Source organism: Oncorhynchus tshawytscha, linkage group LG09 (assembly GCF_018296145.1).
Source record: "Oncorhynchus tshawytscha isolate Ot180627B linkage group LG09, Otsh_v2.0, whole genome shotgun sequence".
NCBI classification, from domain to species: domain Eukaryota; kingdom Metazoa; phylum Chordata; class Actinopteri; order Salmoniformes; family Salmonidae; genus Oncorhynchus; species Oncorhynchus tshawytscha.
In genome coordinates, this window is record NC_056437.1 from 62,971,290 (window position 1) to 62,995,631 (window position 24,342).

General features: G+C 41.5%; 1 protein-coding gene and 1 long non-coding RNA gene across 3 annotated transcripts; both read right to left on the reverse strand.

The window, feature by feature from the left end:
* Positions 1–8,127: 8,127 nt before the first annotated feature.
* On the reverse strand, positions 8,128–17,083 carry LOC112246420 (G-protein coupled receptor family C group 5 member C-like). Of its 2 annotated transcripts, none has more exons than XM_024414733.2 (5): positions 16,689–17,083; positions 14,511–15,517; positions 9,496–9,596; positions 9,243–9,365; positions 8,128–8,988 (listed from the first exon to the last, which is right to left on the reverse strand). In XM_024414733.2, exons 2-5 carry the CDS (start codon positions 15,508–15,510, stop codon positions 8,956–8,958), a joined length of 1,257 nt encoding a protein of 418 aa, XP_024270501.1. In that variant the 5' UTR covers positions 15,511–15,517; positions 16,689–17,083; the 3' UTR covers positions 8,128–8,955. The 2 variants fall into 2 exon arrangements, with proteins under 2 accessions (XP_024270501.1, XP_024270500.1); XM_024414732.2 differs by having other exon boundaries at positions 9,496–9,599.
* A 1,732-nt stretch (positions 17,084–18,815) lies between these two features.
* Positions 18,816–23,791, reverse strand: LOC112246433. Its single transcript, XR_002952921.2, has 3 exons — positions 23,223–23,791; positions 19,441–19,883; positions 18,816–19,165 (listed from the first exon to the last, which is right to left on the reverse strand). It is a non-coding gene; the product is annotated as an uncharacterized LOC112246433 (long non-coding RNA).
* Between the last annotated feature and the right edge of the window lie 551 nt (positions 23,792–24,342).

The following is a 24,342-nucleotide window of genomic DNA, read 5'->3' on the forward strand; positions in this document are numbered from 1 at the left end:
ATTTACGGCCCTGCTGTACCAAGCAAGAAAAGTTTGCACCTGCCATTCCCACTAGGTGGTATTCGGGACAGAAACATCATCGGGGTGCATCTTGTTATGTTATTAGTAATAATAATGATTGTTTCTGGAGCAAATGTGGTATTGTTTTGAATAAAACAAAAAAATAACATCGTAACTGCATACGGTTCCCATACATTTCTGCAGGTGCTGTTTGTTATATTTGTTGCTCAAATAATGTATTTCAATTGCGTTTGTCAATATTTGTACAGAGATAGTTGTTTCACCACTCTTTAGTTCTAAAATCACATCAGACAGGTGTGGTTTTGTTTCAATGCAGAGGAGCTAGTAATTGTATAGACAATTATAGGGGAGCTCTCTATAGGGGAGCTATTTGTAGAAGTTGGGCAGTAGGTAAGGTAGGGGTTTTCTTTTGTTAGACCTACGTAACAGACTCTCTTCACATATCTTAATGATGTCCCCAAGCCTTAACAAATCAGCCCGGCACCCTCTGTTTACATCTGCAATCCCAAAAAAGGTTGATTTACAAGACATGAAAGGACCCGTTGTCTGAGGATCTTTGGCCTGGGGAACAACTAATGCAGCCGGCCGGACCTAGATATTTCTAGCTGGTTTGTTTAGAGCTTCTCCTGTGTAAGAATCTACGAACATCTCAGGTTACATGGACTTGTTGATATACTTTCATAAACCGAAAATAAATATTTACAAACCTTTTAGAAATCTGTCTTGGTCCACTTTAAAAATTAAAAAAATTCTCTCCCCTGCTTTGTCATCCCTATGACAGTGACTGTGTACAGCTATACAGAAATAATAGATTATATAATAACAATTTCTACTGACTGTGGATGGATGAACTCTGCTGTTTAATCAGCTTGACTGTAGCCACACCTTTGAACATGCCTGATGTTGTGTAGGTCTGTCGAGTGTTGCCATGGTGACAGTAAATCCCTGTTGCCCAGTGAGAGAGAGACTGGACAGGTGGTTGTGATTTCTAGTGAAGGCTGGCTGACTGGACTGTATCCGCTAAGCTCAATGACCAATATTTTCATTGCTCATAGTTTCAGGGGGGTACTGTACCATAGAATTACATGTGAATAATCTCTATGTACTCAAGCCTTCATGTACCTTTTCAAGCCTTCATGTACCTTTTCAAGCCTTCATGTACCTAAGTCATTCAAGGGTAACTTTGAACACTAGTAGTGATTCACAATAAGTTTCTGTTCTGTAGATCAAGACTCAGCCTTTTATTTTCAGTTGAAGTTAAGCAGGGACGTGTTTGCTCAGGAAGAAGTAAACGGTAACATATGAAATGTTGCAGATGCAGTAGAAATGCTGAACGGACTACTGTGCGTAAACCAGGAATTCCCCATTGCTCTTTGTCTGTTTGGAATCTGTCTCCATGGAAACAACTCATCAGTTATCCATTATGGGTTATGGCCGTAATCTATGACCCATCATATTGGTGTTATCAGAAAACAAGAGGCAATGTGTGTCCCAAATGGCACCCTATTCCCTGTATAGTGCACTATTTTTGACATGGGCCCTGGTCAAAAGTACTGCACTATAAAAGGAATACGAGCCATTTGGGACGTAACTGCAGTCTTTCTAGAGGTAATCTATAGTCACTTTTTGGTCTTTATCTATGACGTGTATATACTCTGTGTTCTTGAAGTGTTGACCTAGCTGTAACAATGAGATGCATGGGGACTCGCTAGGTAATGATTTGCAGGTGGTCTGTCCTATTCCTAACTATGTCTTATTTGTGTAAATGTAATTATGTATACATTCAAACAGGGCACACACGTCTTCACTGGGGTTCTAGTCCACAGAAACCTGCTGTTTATCACTGAGTTATGTAACTAAGAAGCTATTGTGAAGATTTTTATTTTAACCTTGATCTTTATATTTTTCCTATACTCTGACCATTTGCAGCACCAGTTTCTTGCTAATCTAAAACTCTGCATCCAAAAACAGTCATGCTATTGAAATGACAGATGGGGCCTTTAAAGCGTTCAACATAATGCTGACTCATGTCTGCATGCATCTGACCAGTTTGTTTGTTTGCTATTAATGACCCCTAGAGTCTTCTCCATTCTGCAGCCTACTTGTCTCCTCTGTGTTAACGAACCCAGGGCTGCTGACTGACTGAACAACACAGCCCAGCACAGGTAACAAGAAGAGGAGTGGGTGGATGAGGAAGAGGTTTCTCAGCCTGCTGCTGCTAGGCAGCCATAGCTCAATGAGAGTAATTGTGTGTTTGTGTATGCCTGTTGTGTGTGCAGTGACAAATTACACATGAATAAATATCTTATAGCTACTTCTCCCAGTGGGAAGGGGGAACTCATTTTAATGAAGCGAACAAGAGGGCAGCTGCCTCAACCCAGACTGGGCCATGTTTAGTGAAAAATCAAATAATACTGTGTGAATAGAATATGGCTCTGAACTTGTATTTTTTACACAGCTGCTACTCTTCATACAGCTGTTTACCATTACCCATACACTTTTATATCCTGTGTAATGTAGAAATAGAAAATATAACAAACATTCTTGTGTAGGTTGGTTGCGAGAGGGCTCTACTCGCAGCCCACTCAACTCCTTTTATATAACATGTACTCCTGCTTTCTGGCCCTGGATACCTCTGGATGGAAGACTGTTCTTGATGAATGCACTGACATGACTCAACGGTTTCATAACCACAAGGACTTATTGCATCTTGAATCTATGTTTTCATCTCAAATGGTACCCTATTCCCTTTATAGTGTACAACTTCTGACCAGAGCCCATAGGGGATATGCTGCCATTTGGGATGGACACTAATGTACTGCATCATTCCACTGCCTGACAAAACTCGTATTATGAATCCTGTTCTCATATCCTTCTGGCTTGATTGAGGGGATACACATATTCAGGTTCTTAGTTTCAGCTACTTCATTCAAGGAGAGTCTGATCTCTCTCAAAAGCAGTGTGGTTGGATAGTATACACGAGTGGACATGCAGTGTGTAGCTGTGCACTATTTATTTCATTTATGTTTTACCTTTATTTTAACAGGGAAGACATTGAGACCTAGGTCTCTTTTACAAATGCACCCTGTATATACAACAAATATACACATTGTAACCAACATGTATAATACAAAAACACAGTCACAGGCTGTATAGTATGCAGTGTAGAGCTCTGCTATCCGAGCCCGATGGTCCCCGAGATTATACTTCGGGTTGGGTTTGTTTTTTAAAATCAATTACTAGGTTTACAGGTAGGGCTCCGGTATCACAAAATTGATCATTAACATTTGAAGCTGAGCCATTTGCTTGTGCTCTGATGCGCAGTACACATCATGGTGTCAGAAGCGCTTCAACCTTGTCAAATATAATACCAGAACATTGTCCACAGGAGAGATTATGTTCTAAGTGAATACTTTTTATTTAATTTATTTAATGATCATGTTTGGTAATTAGTATTTTGTGTTTTTTATTGATGTGTGTTTTGTATTGTGCAGGGCTCATTTTAAAAAGTAACTTGGTCAGCCATGCTTCCCCCAAAAAATGTAACAAGAAAAAAAAAAAGAATTAATCTCTGTTTCATAAATTTCCATCTGTTTGCTAGGGGCTGAATGTATCACCGGAGAAAGCATCCGAGCGAACGAAACAGCGCCCCTCTGTCTCAGTATGTGTAGTATATTTAGCTGATGCTGTCTGGTCAGAAAGAGTATAACATTGTTGCTGCCCGTAGCATTGAATGCAAGGGAAGCCAGAGAGCATTTGGCCTCTTAAAAATAAAATAATGGCCAATCAAAGTTGACCTAAACAGTGAGCTCAACTGTGAATGGTCCTGGCACACCAAAAAAAAAACGTGTCAAGGGGAGCCAGTTTGGATATGGCTTCAGACCAATCACATCACAGGCCAAACGTCATTATTGACAGAAAACAACTTGAATTGTTGCATCTCGTTGTGTCATGCTCCGGTGGCTAACTAGTTATCTTAAATGGTCCCTTTCCTAAATTAACCATTGATGGAGATAGGGATTTGGACTTGTGGTTTAACTTAATTCTCCTTACTTGCCAATGATTTATAGCGGCGATTCTGATCCAACCATAAATTCATACATTGTGCCCCTGGCCTGAGGATGGAGGTTCAACATGTAGCTAGATGTAGTATGCTAATGTTAATTAGCTGGCCTGGTGTATCGTTGCCCATGAAAGGAAGTTAGGCTTGCGAGCAAGTATTTTAGCCAGGTAGCCTAGGACAACAAAAATTACAGGTGTGTACTGTATGACAGTGTCATAGACAGTTTAGGCAACATGAAAGATGATAGTACTGGCGTTTCTCTACAAGTAGGGTGAGTCAACATGTTTTTTTTCTACTTGCATGCAAGAAATCAGTCCAATGCACAGCCACATATTTAGCTTACGTTGATTGGACAGTAGTTTTTGGTATATTTTAGTTGTCACTATATTAGACTAGGCATAGGTGATTAGATGGTGCTGGAATAGTGGAGGCAGATCCTGTTTTCTTTGACTTGCGATAACCCTGTGGTTCTAAATCAATAGTTTAGTAGTCCGAAAATGTCTGAAACATTACCTTACTTGACCATGCTATAGGTCATGTAACTGACAAGCAATTGTGGACTTCACCGGAGAGATGTTGCTCTCCGGTTTTGTAATGAAACAAATGTGTGGTTGAATTTATTCTGCCACTGTGTCTTATTGTCTCGGTCTTATATATCACGGTATATGAACTAACAAGTTATAGAGCAAACAACGCAATTATCACAACACATCGGTTGTAATATGGCTATTTTTTTCCTGGATTGGCTTCCCCAGGGATTTTACCCACGTACCTCTACTGATTACACCCTAGATCAGCTAGATGCAGACGAAAGTCTTTCTCTTGACCTGTGCACCTACGTTGTAAACATTCATAGGCCAGGTTGTAGCAACCTCATGATGGGTATAGAGAGAATTTGAGTATCATGTAGTAACTTAAACCTATCAATGTTACATTGAACTGGGTGAATGGAATATGAATGACTGTCATCCAATATGCTGTTATAGAAATAAGGCCATGTTCATTTAAAAAACAAAATCATCATCCCTCATCTTAAATGGCACAGACCGCCACTGGTGTATTGTGTGTGTGTGTAGTATGCAGTGTGTCTGTGTTGGTGTGTAGTATGCATGTGCTTGTGTGTGAATCAGAAACACTGATGCCCATGCACACACACACATCCATGTCGGAGGCCCCAGCAGGCAACGAAGCTTATCAGAGCTGTGTATGTAAATAACTCCTCAGAGGTGTATTTTCATTCTCAGGACACTTCCTCTTGCGATGTTCCCTACTACACTATCTACAGTATCTGCCTCTTTTCCAGATACAGTATTGGAGCTATTCCCACCTTGACCATTTTATCCAAGGGATGATATCAAACAAGACGTGTAGTGTGATTTAATTATTTATTTAATGTTGAATGTTTCTATTGACAGAAAATGACAAGTTAGAAATATTTTCTATTATGGCTGATATGTTTAATTTTAACAGATTTAGTTATTACACTTCTGAACAGTAAAGTGTAAATACAGAAGCACCCAAACAAGTCCCCATTGAGGGAGGAATTCATAACCAATAAAATAACAATTTACAGTAGATACATGTGACAAATCAAACTAGAGGGAGAATATATACTGTCCTGTATACACATTTAAAGTTCTCAAGGTGAAAATACAATAAATTATAATAATTTCCAAAATATGTAAAGACCTATATTTAGTGTATACATCAGTGCCTTGGTGTTTTAAACACATAGAAATACAGTGTAAGACCAGTTTCTTAAACAATATCACTGTGTTTAGATATCCACCCCAATTATATTTTTTTCACTAATTGGTATTTTGACCAAACCGTGCTGCTGTGAAAAGATCTGATTTGATTGGTCCCCCCAAAACATGGCGGAAATGCAGCTTAAAAGCCCTGGTTTGTTGATAAACTTGTTTGAATCCCTTATCTCCATTCCCTGTCCAATATAACAGAACTAAAAGGAGACACATTGCCCTCCTGTGAAAGTCTGTCGACTATAACAGGACAGCAGTGATCCCAGAGAGAACAGAAACGAAACACACTAAGCTTAGGGGTCAGGGGTGAAGGTGGATGCTGATAAAACAGGTAAGCGTAAGATAAGAACAGACAACGTGAAAGAATCTATCCTCTCTCCTGTCTCTGTCCATGTCTCGCCTTCCCTTTCTCTTCATTATAATGTGATTCTCATAGTCACATTAATTTAACCCCCTAGATGTAATGTTTGCACCCCAAAGGAAATCAAATTAGAATAAAAAAATCCCAATAAAAATCTGTCCGTTTAAGATAGAGATATCTTGCATTGGATGCGTCTCATTCCCCCACATCAGCCGATGTCGCACTTGCGGTGAAAGGTGACAGAGTGGTGTTTGTCAGACCATGAGATATCCCGAAACACAACATTGTCTGTAGCATCCAAACGGTTTGGCCTACAAACTATTATAAAGGTAGAAAATCTCATGAACACGATGGTGGTCTCCGTTTTGCTCTACGACCCCCACAAGCGTCATGGGACTTATCTGAAGTAGTTACAGCCGATCTGACAATTTCTGTCTGTAGTGTCCAAGGTCTGAGCTACACACTAATAACCCCTCTGTGGAAAGGTGAGTGTCTCACGAACATGTACATGTCAGTCGCACGGTGCCTTGCAAAAGTATTCATCCTCCTTGGCGTTTTTCCTATTTTGTTGCATTACAACCTGTAATTTATTTGGATTTCATGTAATGGACATACACAAAATAGTCCAATTGGTGAAGTGAAATTTTAAAAAGTAACTTGTTTAAAAAAATTCAAAAAAATGGAAAAGTAGTGCATGCATATGTATTCACCCCCTTTGCTATGAAGCCCCTAAATAAGATCTGGTGCAACCAATTACCTCCAGAAGTAATATAATTAGTTAGATTGCACACAGGTGGACTTTATTTAAGTGTCACATGATCTGTCACATGATCTCAGAGTATATACACCTGTTCTGAAAGTCCCCAGAATCTGCAACACCACTAAACAAGGGGCACCACCAAGACCAAGGAGCTCTCCAAACAGGTCAGGGACAAAGTTGTGGAGAAGTACAGATCAGGGTTGGGTTATAAAAAAAATATCCGAAACTTTGAACATCCCACTGAGCACCATTAAATCCATTATTAAAAAATGGAAAGAATATGGCACAACAACAAACCTGCCAAGAGAGGGCTTCCCACCAAAACTCACAGACCAGGCAAGGAGGGCATTAATCAGAGAGGCAACAAAGAGACCAAAGATAACCCTGAAGGAGATGCAAAGCGCCACAGTGGAGATTGGGGTATCTGTCCATAGGATCACTTTAAGCCGTACGCTCCACAGAGCTGGGCTTTATAGAAGAGTGGCCAGAAAAAAAGCCATTGATTAAAGAAGAAAAATAAGCAAACACGTTTGGTGTTCGCCAAAAGGCATGTGGGAGACTCCCCAAACATATGGAATAAGTTACTCTGATCAGATGAGACCTAAAATGTAGCTTTTTGTCCATCAAGGAAAACGCTATGTCTGGCACAAACCCAACACCTCTCGTCACCCCAAGAACACATCCCCACAGTGAAGCATGGTGGTGGCAGCATCATGCTATGAGGATGTTTTTCCATCAGCAGGGACTGGGAAACTGGTCAGAATTGAAGGAATGATGGATGGCGCTAAATACAGGGAAATTCTTGAGGGAAACCTGTTTCAGTCTTCCAGAGATTTGAGACTGGGACAGTGGTTCACCTTCCAGCAGGACAATGACCCTAAGCATACTGCTAAAGCAACACTCAAGTATTTTAAGGAGAAACATTTAAATGTCTTGGAATGGCCAAGTCAAAGCCCAGACCTCCATCCAATTGAGATTCTGTGGTATAACTTAAAAATTGCTGTACACCAGCGGAACCCATCCAACTTGAAGGATCTGGAGCAGTTTTGCATTGAAGAATTGGCAAAAATCCCAGTGCCTAGATGTGCCAAGCTTATAAAGACATACCCCAAGAGACTTGCAGCTGTAATTGTTGCAAAAGGTGGCTCTACAAAGTATTGACTTTTGAATAGTGAATAGTTATGCACGCTCAAGTTCCGTTTTTTTTTTGTCTTATTTCTTGTTTGTTTCACAATAGAAATTAATTTACATCTTCAAATGTTGTTGTGTAAATCAGATGAAACAAACCCCTGAAAAATCTATTTTAATTCCAGGTTGTAAGGCAATAAAATAGGAAAAATAGGAAAAATCGTGAATACTTCGCAAGCCACTGTACATTTGCTCTAGGATGCCCAGAGGCTTTCACAGGACTCGTCTGAAGGTCTCCCAGTACCAAATGAATGGAAGTATATATGGAAACAGTTTAGTTCCAAAAAATAAGTGGTTAAATACAAGTAAAAAAATGTTTTAAGTATTTCTTATATATAGGACAGACACTTCAGAACAAACTTCCTTTAGATTTTTTACAGGGCTTAGACTGAAAGGTTTTTATGGCTGTGCAACAAATTCCTTTTGAAACTGCCTCATTGTCCATTCACTCTGGCCACACTGCTGTGTGTTGCTGTGTTGGTTGGATCTCCCATCAGTGCATGGGGTTGTGGCCCGGGGGTGGGGAGTGCTGGCTTGGGAGATGGGTGGGTGGAGGGTGGCTAGTACTGCCACTGGGACAGTCTGGATGAGACACAGGGAGATGAGAGACACACTTGTTCTGGGTGCACAGCACCAAGACTGTGGCCTCTCCTCTGACACTGGCTCCCTCCAGCCCTACTGTATGTACAGAACAGCCTGGCCTCTACAGTGGTCAAAGGTTTTGGGGCTGCAGGGGAAACTAGGGCACAGAGTAGAATAGGGGGAGGGTGAAGAACAGGAACCAGGTTGTAGTAGCATAGATTCACCACAGAGGCTTCTTATACACACCATTTCCCTGAGAAAGACAAGGCAGAAGAATTAGATTTGAAATCCTCTACTTTTCACACTGTCGTGCCAACCCAAACTGTCCTGTGCAGGCTCAGATATGTTCTTTTCACATGGACTTTTCCAGCAACTATGGTGGATGCATAACCAGGCCAGCATAGTACAGCTCAGCTCGGCTCAGTAGTTTTAAAAAGGGAAAGAAGACAGCAAAAACACCATGGATGCGCAGTATACTGTTGTGTATGATGGCAGTGAAGTGCTTACACTGACTGCTGGGGACAGTCCTGTGGTGGGTAGGGGCACTAGAGAGTGAGGCAGGGAGCTGCTGCTCTGGTTTAGAGGGGGGGACGTGGCCCTGGGGAGGCCCGTCTCATGGGACTGGTCCCTCTGTAGAGAGGACACGCACACATAGAGAATTAAAAAACGGTTGGTTTCGGGTATGTATTTCTTGGAGAATAACACTAGTGTGATAATGATATGAGGGTTTAAGTCAGTGTATTGGGTAAAACCCACTCACATTTGCCAGGCTCTTGGTGATTAGAGCTAGTTCTGTGGGCTGGTACACACAGCTGCGGAGCTGACCGCTATAACCACCGTATGGAGATACAGGCTTGTTGGCTGCTAGGGAGAAGAGGGAGAGAGGAATGGAAGAAAGAAAGAAATTAAAATTAATTTAAACTTCAAAACTCAGCTGCAAGTGCTTCAATTACTTTGGATCGCTTAGGGCTGAATGATCAAATATACACTGGGATTTTGTAATAATGGGATTACATTTCTGACCAGCTCCCTTAAAGTTACAAACTACCAGTTCCTTACAAATAATTATAGTTTCAACTTTATCACTTGCGGTAAGTACATGTCACAGACAAAGATAATATAATGTTCCATTTGGATATGTCACATACATCACTATCGGATACATCTGACATTATTTTAAGAGAATGCGTGAGCCACTGTCTCTATGGCAACATCATGGTGCGAATTACTGGGGAGTCGAGGGGGGGGGGCTCAGCTCCCCCTAAATGAGACGTTAGCTCTCCTAAATGCATGGGGGGGTCTCTAAATAATGCTAATTGAACCATGAACCTATTTGTTTAAAATGCAATGGTAAATATTAAAATAAAAGCTTCCAATGAAATGAACACCCCCACCTCTCTGTCATGGTTTAAACCATTTATTTCTATGTGGTGGTGCTGTCCACTTAGTAGTGCTGAATTTCGGCCTCAGCTGAGCTCCTTTTATGCATAGATTTTCCTTTGTACTTCCTCATTTTCGCCTTTGTTTGCCATGTGTCTTTGATAAAATAGCATATGCCTTTATTCCAATGCATTCAATTTATCCGTTGATTTATCATTGTTTGCTTTTGTCAGTCAGCTGTTTAGAGTGCTAATTGTTTTGTTTTTCAGGTACACACGGTTACTGGTGTTCTCCATGCCATCTGTGGCCAGAAGTAGTAGACCACTGATTTAGCTTTATTATTTTCTATAAATATTTGTTTTCTTTGCTGGTAGCCTAGTGGTTAGAGCGTTGGACTAGTAACTGAAAGGTTGCAAGATCGAATCCCCGAGCTGACAAGGTAAAAATCTGTCGTTCTGCCTCTGAAAAAGGCAGTTGTTATTCCCAGCAAAGACCAAAAATATCATGACTGGTTGTGTTTATGCCACATTAAAAGGTAATACATTTTTACAATTTAAATGACGTCTTTATTATTAGGCCCATAAAATAAAATGCAAGATCATGCACTCAATACAGAGACCACCCCGAATGGCATGGGTTAATTTGCACTCTGGGCAACAGAAACATAAAAATGTGTGTTTAATCATAGCCGAACAGGACAGTCGATCAGCTCATTGTAACCCATTTACAGTCCACATCAAGCTGGGTATTTCCTTATAATATACTGTAATTTACAGTATTCACACAATCATTACTTCTGTGTTTCAAACTTTCACCACAACATTTTCATCCTGTTTAATACCTGTTTAATACCGTAACCAAAGAGATGTGTGTGTGTGGTGGTGGTGGTGGGAGGGGGTGATTAGGATGGAAACAGACAATTACTGGGGTCAAAGTTCACAACCCAGCCCGCACATCCCCTCGTCCTGTCAAATGGAACCCCAGAGCCCCGGTCAAAACTATTACACTATACAGGAAATAAGGTGCCATTTGTTAGGCAGCAAGTCTCTTAAATAACAGGTTATTATGCTATTAGGTACTGTAAAGCTCTACAAACAGAACAGGTAAACCTGACCATAGAATAGGTCAAACTGACCCTAGATGGAGAATAGCTTTTCTGTGTGTTCCATTACCATGTGAATAGTAAAACTGCATTCCAAATGGCACCCTATTTCCTACATAGCATACTACTTTTGACCTGGGCACATAGAGAATAGGGTGCCATTTGAGTCATAGCCTAGATCTCCTATTTGTTCCATTTGAATTTCAAGAGTATAACTGATACTGTACAGCTCAGATCACAAAAGGACTCTCTCCCTCTCTAGCCCAGGTTGGCAAATATACAGTATGAGATCACCCAGGCCAGGCTGTGTAGAGGGGAAAGGTCAAAAATGTTATTAAAAGCTTTCATGTCTACATACATTAGTAAACAAAGCCAATTATGCTGTTTTCATGCGGTTATAGGTATTACCTCCTACTGGCCAGAGAGACACCTGTATGTAGTAGGTAGACATGTACAAAAATGGATCCAACCAGTAGAAAATATGGAGAATTCTAGTCTCTACACATTGTTACTTAGAAATCTAGAGCAAATACGCTGAAATCCAACCAACACTAACCCCATTTTCCCAGCAAAGACCAAAATAAATAATGGGAAGAGAAAAAAATGATACATTGTATGTTTCCCAAATGCCCCCATATTCCCTACATAGGCTGTTTTTCAGCCAGCCAAATCCTGATATGTTTTTCACTTTTGACCAATTCCATCAAATGTTTTCTCATCAGTTGATCTGATTGGTCAAAAGACCAATTTGTGAAAAAAATATCAGAATTGGGCTGCCTGTGTAAACGCAGCCCTAGTGTACTTCTTTTGATCAGGGCCCAGGTCAAAAGTAGTGCACTATGTATGGAATAGGGTGCCATTTGGGGAACACACCTATGTTGTCTGACGACTGAGATCAGTGGAAAGGCACATGCTCTCCTGTGTGTTTTAGTGGGCAGGTGAACAGGAAACAGAACAGAGTGTTACATCAGAAACCAGAGCCGGTTTAACGTGTCAGTCAGGAGATGGCATCCTCAAACAGGTTAAGCTGGCGTGGGACGACAGAGGGGCACACTTTTCTTACTCCATATCTACTACTGATATACACTGAGTATACCAAACAGTAGGAACATTGGTGTGTATTGTTAGATACTATTGAACTGTTGGAGCTAGGAATACACGCATTTCGTTGCACCCACAATAACATCTGCTAAATATGTGTATGTGACCAATAAAATTTGATTAGACATACACAATCCATGTCTCAAGGCTTAAAAAATCCTTCTTTAACCTGTCTCCTCACCTTCATCTACACTGATTAAAGAGGATTTAACAAGTGACATCAGTAAGGGATCATATCTTTCACCTGGATCTTTCACCTGGATTCACCTGTACAGTCTGTCATGGAAAGAGCAGGTGTTCTTAATGTTTTATATACACTCAGTGTCCAGTCTATTAGGTACACCACTCGATTCACGAAAATGGTTCACTCCTACAGTCACATTGCGGTCGCTTGCTATATAAAGCAAGCAGACAAGCATCAAGTCGTTCAGTTACTGTTCGATTGAACGTTAGAATAGGCAAAACGAGTGACTGAAGCAACTTTGAGCGTGGTATTATTGTCTGCGCCAGGCACTCCGGTTCCAGTATTTTAGAGACGGGTGGCCTCTTGGGCTTTTCACGCACGACCCGGTACTAGATGGGTGTACTTAATAAATGTATATTTAAGTGATAATGCCTGAGAAGCCGGTGTTTGGAGGATATATTGCCATGGGTGTTGTTAGGCCAGTGCCAATATATCCTCCAAACACTGGCTTCAAGGGCATTATCACTTTTTATACAACGGGTTACCAACCTATTCAAATAATGATTGACATATTTTCATTGAAAACGTTATTTGGATGAATGTATTCATACTATTTCATCCTTCAACAAGATATAGTCCCGACACAAATCTAGACTTGCTAGAGACGCGACCCAGACGTTCAGACTTCTTGTTCTGCATCTATGGACGCGACCCAGTCGTTCGTTCTTAATGTTCCTTTGCCATACTGGCTTGCTAGCTAGCCAACTACGGCTAATTTACAGTCGCGTCAAAAAGTGCAGCCAGAATAACAGCAAAGTAGCTGCATTTGCATAAACTGTTTTCCAGTGACATTTATTTGGATACATCCATAACAATGACCTAATGAGTCGCGATTTCGCCTGGAATAGAAAATGTGCTCCCTCGTCAGGAAACTGTTGTTCAGAGGAGCTAGCCAACAACACAGCCACATTAACACAATCACTTTAAACTGAAGCTGCAAAGACTGCAATTTAGCTGTGTTTCGTTTCACCTTTTTTCAACTGACATTTTTTTAAACATATCCATTAAAATTATGCCAGCTGATTCATGATATCGACTGGCTGAGAAACACTGCCTGCATGTCTGCCTCGTCCCAGCTCCTGACACGTTCATTACAATGGGACAGCAGGAAATTTAATTTGAATATTGAAACAATGTTGCAAATGTTGGAGAGACAGACAGCAAGGTTTATACAAATCCCCGCTGTTAAAAAATAAATGTTGGTCTAAAAGAAATGTGAGATGCTTTTTATAGTGGATATCAAGTGTATAACTTGCCTGCCTGGGTTGATGAGACAGTGGATTACGCAGTCAGATGGAACAGAGTAAATAGGCATTTTAAATCATAGATTTAGCCGTGGCAATTTGTGGAATAGACACTGGCTGGAATGGGGTTTTAACCAATCAACATTCAGGATTAGACCCACCCGTTGTATAACATAATTTACATTACTGTAGGGTGAGAATGGGCGAATAATTGCTAGGACCAGAACAGATCAAACCTAGAAGAGCGCAAAACTATTTAACCAAGATTCCTTGCTTGTCCGCTTTGAGTTGATCTCTGTCCAATCTATACATAATAACACTGTGTTACTGCGTAGACCCGTTATGTAACTTGTCACTATACGAAAGTTGAAATACGGGGAAATCAATAAGATAAGAGCGTGAGAGACTGATAGTATTATTAGATAATGATTAAGCCCTGTGATAAATAAACATGGATACCGATGTAACAGAAAATATTCCAGGAAATCAGATGGAACAGATTCAAATGATTAAACCTACATGAAATACATTTCTAGTGGATGGAAAAAATGTATTCATGATGCTGATGGCACTGGCGTTACTCTCTCTCTTTTTTAAAAGTTTGTATATTTTGTTGTTTTTATCCTGACTGCACTACAAATTTCCCAAATGGGACAACACAGATATTGATTGATTGAATGGTTGGCTGGGCCTTCCTACTGTACCTGTGTTGGGTTCGTCCATGGAGAAGGCCTTGTTCTCCATGTACATGTTCTGATGGGATGCTGCTGCAGTGTTCTGCTCCTTCAGAATGTTATCATAGACCAAGCTCCTGACTGGGTAGATAATGTGTTCCCCATCACTGGGCTGCTCATCCCCCTCCTCCTGCTCCTTGGTGAGGGAGCAGATTTCTGGGATGGTGTATAGGACCAAGAACACCCAGGCATTGCTGACCAGGGCAATGGCCAGGGTGGGGTCGTCCCAGCTGGGGTCCCCGGCCACCTGGTTCCCATGGATGTACATGACGATCCAGGCCACCCACACGGCCATGGAGCAGACCCCGGTGGCCAGGATGAAGGCTCCGTCCCGCCGCCAGGCCTTGTGTTTGTGTGTGAGCGAGGGCACGGCCATCAGCACCACGCCCAGCAGCAGGGCCATGACATAGATCAAAGCCATGACAAAGTCCTGGTTGGTGATACTGCAGGAGATGTCAGGGCTGCCACTGGCTGTCATTGGCCTCCTCTCCACCGTGATGATCAGCCACTCTGTATTGATGATGATCTCAACCAGCCAGAAGGCCAGGGCCCCCAGACACAGCATCCAGCCCCGGGGGCCCTGGCCCTGCCGGTTCAGGAGCACCAGCCACAGCCCATGCATCAGGAGGCAGGCAAGACCACCCGCAAACAGTACACCAAACAGGAAGCGACGCGCGGTGCAGCTTGTGAAGTCCCGGCCCATGATAAAGGCAAAAGAGAGGCCAAAGAGGCCAAGGGTGAAGACCAGAAAGCTGGCCTGCAGGGCCACCATACCTTTCCTCTTCCTGTCTGTCACGAAGGGAAGGCTGGCCATGAGGATGATGATGAGGACGAAGGCCGTCACCACACCTAAAGCCGCCAGTGACTCCACCACGATGCCCCACACTGCAGTCAAGTCACATAGGTTGAAGTACAGGGAGCCCACGGAGGGGCCACAGCCTTTAGGAACATTGGTGATGGGGGCCGCCATGGCACAGCTGGGGGACACACACATCAGAAACACACATTCAGTACATCTAAAGCCTGAGCCCCCCTTTATCCCTTATTATGATTGAATCAGTCAAGTACTGGGGATGGCAGGTACTCAAAGTGATATTTAACCATCGCATGGTAACCACTTAGCTACATGCAGTAACCTGGTCACTGCATCCTGTAGGTTATACAGAATATTCTCAGTGATTCCAACAGGTTATATTGAATCCTAGTGCTACCTATTCAATATTACATGAAACACTGTGCGTCTTACATAAGCTGGTACATGACAGAGTGGCTGGCTGGATCAGAATGGCTTCAGTCCTTACAGTCATTACATCCCCCGCATGGCGCCAGCCAGGTAATGGAAGGTGCCACACACACACCTGTTTCCTGGATAATTCTACCACTGATCAGAGTCACCACTGACCAAGAAATCCCACACAACTGAAAGTGATCACTGCTCAGCTTATCAAGGACTGTGTGTCTACAGGTCTAATCTTTGTGAGAAGAGACCCTTAAACAGAAAGCAACCTGCTGGGCACACTGATTGAATGGATCAACGTTGTTTCCATGTCATTTCAATGAAATTACATTGAACCAACGTGTAATAGAGGTTGAATTGACATCTGTGCCCAGTGGGAAGAGTGTACTGTACATCCAAGATGGAATATCTGGGCAAGTAGGGGGCTAGCTAGCCTATATTTAAAAATAACCAATGCATTGCCATAGTAACTATGTAGCAGGTAAGGAAGACAAACACACTGATACAGAGAAATACTTGTGTGTCTAACATAAAGGATGGGTGACTGACAGCCAGGCCAAAGCATCTGCTAAATACATTTGTCCCGTTGAACTGCCTCTATTTGAGGCAGTTCAACTACAGAAACATGATAAACAACCTATTTGAATGGTATTGATTAATCAATAATGAGCCATTTGATCAACTGAATACTATTAATACTAAACTTCCATAGAACACTAGTATGCCATTTGAATAATATTATTTCCTTAACAAGTATTTAATTGTGTTCCTAATTCTAATGAGGAGTATAGCCTATAGCCTAGTTATTATTTGAGGGCCTACTCATTAATGAATAATACTATTAGGAATGATAGATAAATGACTGGAAACTGAGTTGTAAAGGTTATCATTCAACTACGCCCGTGTATTACCTGCCGACAGGGATGATGATGTGAATACGCGCCGCTCCTCTTTCTCGTCAAAAGCAGACAGAAGAATCCAGGTAATTTAGACTACAAACCTGTATTGATATTTAATCCAGAAAAATCTAATTCCTTTTCGCAACCGGTGTTTATTTTCTATTGATTTCAATATGTTTTGACTTGAAATAGTTTATCAAATCTACAAAGAACTATCCGTAAAGACATACTGCCAAGTTACACTCAATTTTACAGATTTTGCTCTACGTGTCCAAATGCCTTCCTTTGGTGGTCAGTGTTCTTCTCCAATAATTCGCAAAGATTTTGACGGTGTGACTTGATAACAGAGCCAGTATTTTTTCTGCCCACTCCCATTCCGCTATGATCGCCGGCCTACCAGGGCCGGCTTACCAAACGGGCACGCAGGGCACGTACCCTGGGGCCCGACCTGGCGTTTGGATTGTTGTGTAGTTTAAAAGTTCTCTAGCGCTATTTTGGAAAGATGGGGAGGCTGTAGGCGGCAGGGCAGGACACATCCAAAAACCCAAACAATTATGCAATAATTTTTTTACACATTTTCCCAAACCAGTGCCTCTCTCTCTCGCTCAATCTCCCCAATGGAGCCCCTGTTTAACTAAAGCACCCTTACACTTGAGCAAACTCTGCTACAGGTTTTGTTCGGGTTTGAGACATAAAATAGGGAATGTTTTAGTAAACTACCAAACATACATAGAATGAAGGGATACATTCAGCTGTGCATACTGGGACAAGATACATGTGCATGTTATTAAGTACTTATTTTAATCTCCTAAAATATCTTAATTCAATTAAGAAACATGCATTTAGCCCTCTTTTTAAAATGTCATGATATGGTATAGAATACTAAACTAATCCATAGATTTGCAAGGTGTGAGCATTTTGCAGGGCCACCTGGTGGATGATTATGATACAGGATTAACTGAGATTTTTCAATATGCCAGACATTTGATCATAACCACCTGTATTGAGCTGTCTTTAATCTTGCTCATACTTGGGGCTGTGTGTCCTTTTTCCTGATCTCATATACAGTCAGAATGTCAACTGCCTGTGACAACTTTATTACATTTTACATGTAAAACCTGAACATTTCAGGAACATTTGCAACCCTATTCCTTCCGTGTCATTCTGCCAAAGAGTAGGAAACTAAATCTAACCATCATCATATATCAATTCAGAAGTAAAATTGTCACTCAATTAAAATCATACAAATCATAAGAAAATATAAAGAATACATTTGAGTATGTGACTGTTATGAGCAACACAAATGCAAATATTTGTGCCTCTCAAATTTCTTTAAGGTAGGATACATGCATTTGTACAGAAAGGATATACACATATCCTGTCTAAGATCACTGTTGTATCCAACCTGAACGTTCAACACCCTCCTGTGGATAGAATCTTTTTTAACCACTGTGATGTTTTTATGCTCAGCACTCCTGTAATGCCAAACTTGATTTTTCCTAAACCAACACATGTGTTTGTCTCTTGGAATCACTACCATGATCACAGATTATTATAATGATGATGACGTTAAGATTGTGTCGATTTCACTTGGTTTTGGAGGGTGGTCCTACACTACCATTCAAAAGTTAGAAATATCCTTGTTTTTTAAAGAAAGGCACATTTTTTGTCCATTAAAATAACATCAAATTGATCAGAAATACAGTGTAGACATTGTTAATGTTGTAAATTACTATTGTAGCTGGAAATGGCAGATTTATTTAAGGACTATCTACATAGGCATACAGAGGCCCATTATCAGCAACCATCACTCCTGTGTTCCAATGTCATGTTGTGTTAGATAATCCAAGTTTATCATTTTAAAAGGCTAATTGATCATTAGAAAACCTTTTTGAAATTATGTTAGCACAGCTGAAAACTGTTATCCTGATGAAAGAAGCAATAAAACTGGCCTTCTTTAGACTAGTTGAGTATCTGGAGCATCAGCATTTGTGGGTTCGATTACAGGCGCAAAATGGCCAGAAACCATGCACTTTCTTCTGAAACTCATCAGTCTATTCTTGTTCTGAGAAATTAAGGCTATTCCATACGAGAAATTGCGAAGAAACTGAAGATCTCATACAACGCTATGTACTACTCCCTTCATAGAACAGCACACACTGGCTCTAACCAGAATAGAAAGAGGAGTGGGAGGCCCCGGTGCACAACTGTGATGATGGTGTATGGCAGGGCTATTCAATTCCGGACATGGAGGACCGAAACACTTAGAAGGAAAGGAAACACACTAGAAGTGTTTTGGCCGTCCATGAAAATAATTTAACAGCCCTGGTGTAGGAGGTAGAGTCCTTGGGCAAAGTGGACGAGGCCAATGGAGGCCTGCTGTGTGGTGTCCATGCCCAGCAAGGCGTGGACTGCCTTCCTGTGGGCCAATCTGTGAGATGGAGAAACCAGCGTTGCCCTCCAACTGAGACAGAACCATCAACACCTGTCTGAGATAGAGAGAAAGAGAGGTAGAACATTAATATAAATAATAATTAATTTTCTTTATAAAGCTTGTTTATCACACTTAAGGAGCTAGATAGATCTGCTAGGTTCGCTCAAACGAAATGATTCAATATTGAACATCCGCTCACATTCGCACCTGTCCGCACGGACTACAAAAACTGAGGTGGGGTTGAATCCTGTGCAGACGGGAGCAGACATCCGATTGAGGCGGTAGGTAAAAATAAGCTTGAGGGTTAGAGGTTGTTGATGTGTACTGTACCTATAAAGCGGAGGGATGCTGTCGATAGTCGAGGCACCCGCGGGTCAACACCACGATGAAGCTGTCACTACAGTCATGAGACGTGGAGGTGGTACCTGGGGTGGCGATTCTCCACCACCACGAGCTCCGCCCACCCGTGGGTGAGGTAAAATAACACGTCATGCCTTCCCGATTTTTATAAAGTATTTTGTATGAAATGATCACATCTTATGTGTGTTTTTGCTCATGTACAACGACCTTAAACAGGAACGTTAATGTGTGTGTGCATCTTAATGGCATCAACATCCAAAGGTGTCCAGGTATAACCTGGACTGAAAAAGAACCTGATTTCTGTAACAGGTCTCACCTCGTGTCGCTCCACCATGGTCTCGGTCAGTAGAATAATGGCATCTGATATGTTGTTGGCTGAACCCGTGACCTGTTCCACCATCACCTGTTTGGAGCTGTAGATAGCCAGAGTATATACATTTGAACATATATGGATATACAGTTGAAGTTTAGACACACTTAGGTTGGAGTCATTAAAAACTCGTTTTTCAACCACTCCACAAATGTCTTGTTAACAAACTATAGTTTTGGCAAGTCAGTTAGGACATCTACTTTGTGCATGACACAAGTAATTTTTCCAACAATTGTTTACAGACAGATTATTTCACTGTATCACAATTCCAGTGGGTCAGAAGTTTACATACACTATGTTGACTGTGCCTTTAAACAGCTTGGAAAATTCCAGAAAATTATGTCATGGCTTTAGAAGTTTCTGACAGGCTAATTTACATAATTTGAGTCAATTGGAGGTGTACCTGTGGATGTATTTCATGGCCTACCTTCAAACTCAGTGCCTCTGCCTGACATCATGGGAATATCAAAATAAATCAGCCAAGACCTCAGAAAAAATGTCTGGTTCATCCTTCGTATTTCCTTGGTTTTCAACTGCATATGGGGACAAAGATCGTACTTTTTGGAGAAATGTCCTCTGGTCTGATGAAACAAAAATAGAACTGTTTGGCCATAATGACCATCATTATGTTTGGAGGAAAAGGGGGGATGCTTGCAAGCCGAAGAACACCATCCCAACCGTGAAGAACGGGGTGGCAGCATCATGTTGTGGGGGTGCTTTGATGCAGGAGGGACAGGTGCACTTCACAAAATAGATGGCTACATGAGGATGGAAAAATCTTGAAGCAACATCAAGACATCAGTTAAGGCTTGGTCACAAATGGGTCTTTCAAATGGACAATGACCCCAAGCATACTTCCAACGTTGAGGCAAAATGGCTTAAGGACAACAAAGTCAAGGTATTGGAGTGGTCATCACAAAGCCCTGACCTCAATCCTATAGAAAATGGGCAGAACTGAAAAAGCGTGTGCGAGAAAGGAGGCCTACAAACCGGACTCAGTTACACCAGCTTTGTCAGGAGGAATGGGCCAAAATTCACCCAACTTATTGTGGGAAGCTTGTGGAAGGCTACCTGAAACGTTTAACCCAAGTTAAACAATTTAAAGGCAACACTACCAAATACTAATTGAGTGTATGTAAACTGCTGACCCACTGGGAATGTGATGAAAGAAATAAAAGCTGAAATAAATCATTCTCTCTACTATTACTCTGACATTTCACATTCTTAAAATAAAGTGTTGATGATCCTAACTGACCTAAAACAGGGAATTTTTACTTGGATTAAATGTCAGGGATTGTGAAAAACTGAGTTTAAATGTATTTGGCTAAGGTGTATGTAAAGTTATGACTTCAACTGTATAACAATATATATTGTTGTCTTTATGAGGCACAACCTATTTCCTCATTCATCTAGATGTGGGTGTGGCTGAGGCATGGCCAGAAGCATTAACACAAGTGAAATTCCTGAGAGCCCACTTCCAAAATGAGCACCTTCTCCACAACGGATACACACACGTACACATGGATTTTGTATCATACAGTGGGGCAAAAAAGTATTTATTCAGCCACCAATTGTGCAAGTACTCTCACTTAAAAAGATGAGAGAGGTCTGTAATTTTCCTCATAGGTACACTTCAACTATGACAGACAAAATGAGAAAAAAAACATCCAGAAAATAACATTGTTGGATATTTAATGAATTTATTTGCAAATTATGGTGGAAAATAAGTATTTGGTCACCTACAAACATCACCACACTGCAAACCATGGAGCTAGTTTGTTTGAACTAGTTATCAGTATAAAAGACACCTGTCCAACAACCTCAAACAGTCACACTCCAAACTCCACTATGGCCAAGACCAAAGAGCTGTCAAAGGACACCAGAAACAAAATTGTAGACCTGCACCAGGCTGGGAAGTCCGAATCTGCAACAGGTAAGCAGCTTGGTTTGAAGAAATCAACTGTGGGAGCAATTATTAGGAAATGGAAGACATACAAGACCACTGATAATCTCCCTCGATCTGGGGCTCCACGCAAGATCTCACCCCGTGGGGTCAAAATGATCACAAGAACGGTGAGCAAAAATCCCAGAACCACATGGGAGGACCTAGTGAATGACCTGCAGAGAGCTGGGACCAAAGTAACAAAGCCTACCATCAGTACCACACTACGCCGCCAGGGACTCAAATCCTGCAGTGCCAGACGTGTCCCCCTGCTTAAGCCAGCACATGTCCAGGCCCGTCTGATGTTTGCTAGAGAGCATTTGGATGATCCAGAAGAAGATTGGGAGAATGTCATATGGTCAGATGAAACCAAAATATAACTTTTTGGTAAAATCTCAACTCATCGTGTTTGGAGGACAAAGAATGCTGAGTTGCATCCAAAGAACACCATACCTACTGTGAAGCATGTGAGTGGAAACATCATGCTTTGGGGCTGTTTTTCTGCAAAGGGACCAGGACGACTGATCCGTGTAAAGGAAAGAATGAATGGGGCCATGTATCGTGAGATTTTGAATGAAAACCTCCTTCCATCAGCAAGGGCACTGAAGATGAAACGTGGCTGGGTCTTTCAGCATGACAATGATCCCAAACACACCGCCCGGGCAAAGAAGGAGTGGCTTTGTAAGAAGCATTTCAAGGTCCTGGAGTGGCCTCCAGATCTCAACCCCATAGAAAATCTTTGGAGGGAGTTGAAAGTCCGTGTTGCCCAGCAACAGCCCCGAAACATCACTGCTCTAGAGGAGATCTGCATGGAGGAATGGGACAAAATACCAGCAACAGTGTGTGAAAACCTTGTGAAGACTTACAGAAAACATTTGACCTCTGTCATTGCCAACAAAGGGTATATAAACAAAGTATTGAGATAAACTTTTGTTATTGACCAAATACTTATTTTCCACCATAATTTGCAAATAAATTCATTAAAAAATCCTACAATGTGATTTTCTGGATTTTTTCCCCTCATTTTGTCTGTCATAGTTGAAGTGTACATATGATGAAAATTACAGGCCTCTCTCATATTTTTAAGTGGGAGAACTTGCACAATTAGTGGCTGACTAAATACTTTTTTGCCCCACTGTATATATATGTGGTAGTAGAGTTGTGGCCTGAGGGCACACACTTAATGTGTTGTGAAAAGTGTCATGAAATGTAATGTCATGTAATATTTTATATAACTGGCTTAATGTTTCTGTACCCCAGGAAGAGTAGCTGCCTAGGCAGCAGCTAATGGGGCTCCTTAATAAATACAATTACAAACAACATCTAGTGTATTTGGCACACAGGAAAACACATCATCAACATCAGACCAGCTTCCACTTACACAATAATGTTTATGGATGTGTGCTGTTGGTGAGACTGTAGAATTAAAGAGGTACTCACACTCAAAACCATGAAAAGGAATAACCCAGAGGCTGAAATGCAAAAATAATATAATTAATTTAATCCATGCTCAAAAGATTGTAAAAATTGAAATCCTTGTATAAACAGCAACCATTCACAACATGGGCAACAGACTCCATTACATTTGACTCATGTAGAATACAAAATGGCTCCATGGTTTGCAGTGTGGTGATGAAGGCACAACTGCACCTCTTCAACCTCAGGAGGCTGAAGAAATTTGGCTTGGCCCCTTATAACCCTCTCAAACTTTTACAGGTGCACAATTGAGAGCATCCTGTCGGGCTGTATCACCGCCTGGTACGGCAACTGCACCGCCTGCAACTGCAGGGCTCTCCAGACGGTGGTGCGGTCTTCCCAACGCACCACTGGGGACACCTATAGCACCCGATGTCACAGGAAGGCCAAAAATATAAATCAAGGGCATTAACCACTCGAGCCACAGCCTGCATAATTGCGCACCCAGCTCACGCAGGTGCTTCCCTATATCACATTTGACATGGTCCGTAAGCTTGAGTTCATTTGCACACAAACAACCATACGATGATGGAAAGACCTGTGTGTTGTCCTTGTTAATGCAGACAGAAAAGAGCTCCAACTTCTTAATCATAGCCTCCATTTTGTCCCGCACATTGAATATAGTTGTGGAGAGTCCCTGTATGTAATCCTAGATTCAGATCATTCAGGCGAGAAAAAACATCACCCAGAAAGGCCAGTTGTGTGAGAAACTCGTCATCATGCAAGTGGTCAGACAAGTGAAAATTATGGTCAGTAAAAAAACTTTAAGCTCTTCTTTCAATAAAAAAAAACGTGTCAATACTTTGCCCCTTGATAACCAGCGCACTTCTGTATGTTGTAAAAGCATTACATTTCATTACATACACAAGAGCTCAGGGGATTTGCTTTAACAAAGTTAACCATTTTCACTGTAGTGTCCAAAACATCTTTCAAGCTCTCAGGCATTCCCTTGGCAGCAAGAGCCTCTCGATGGATGCTGCAGTGTACCCAAGTGGCGTCGGGAGCAACTGCTTGCATACACGTTACCACTCCACTATGTCACCCTGTCATGGCTTTTGCGCCATCAGTACAGATACCAACACAT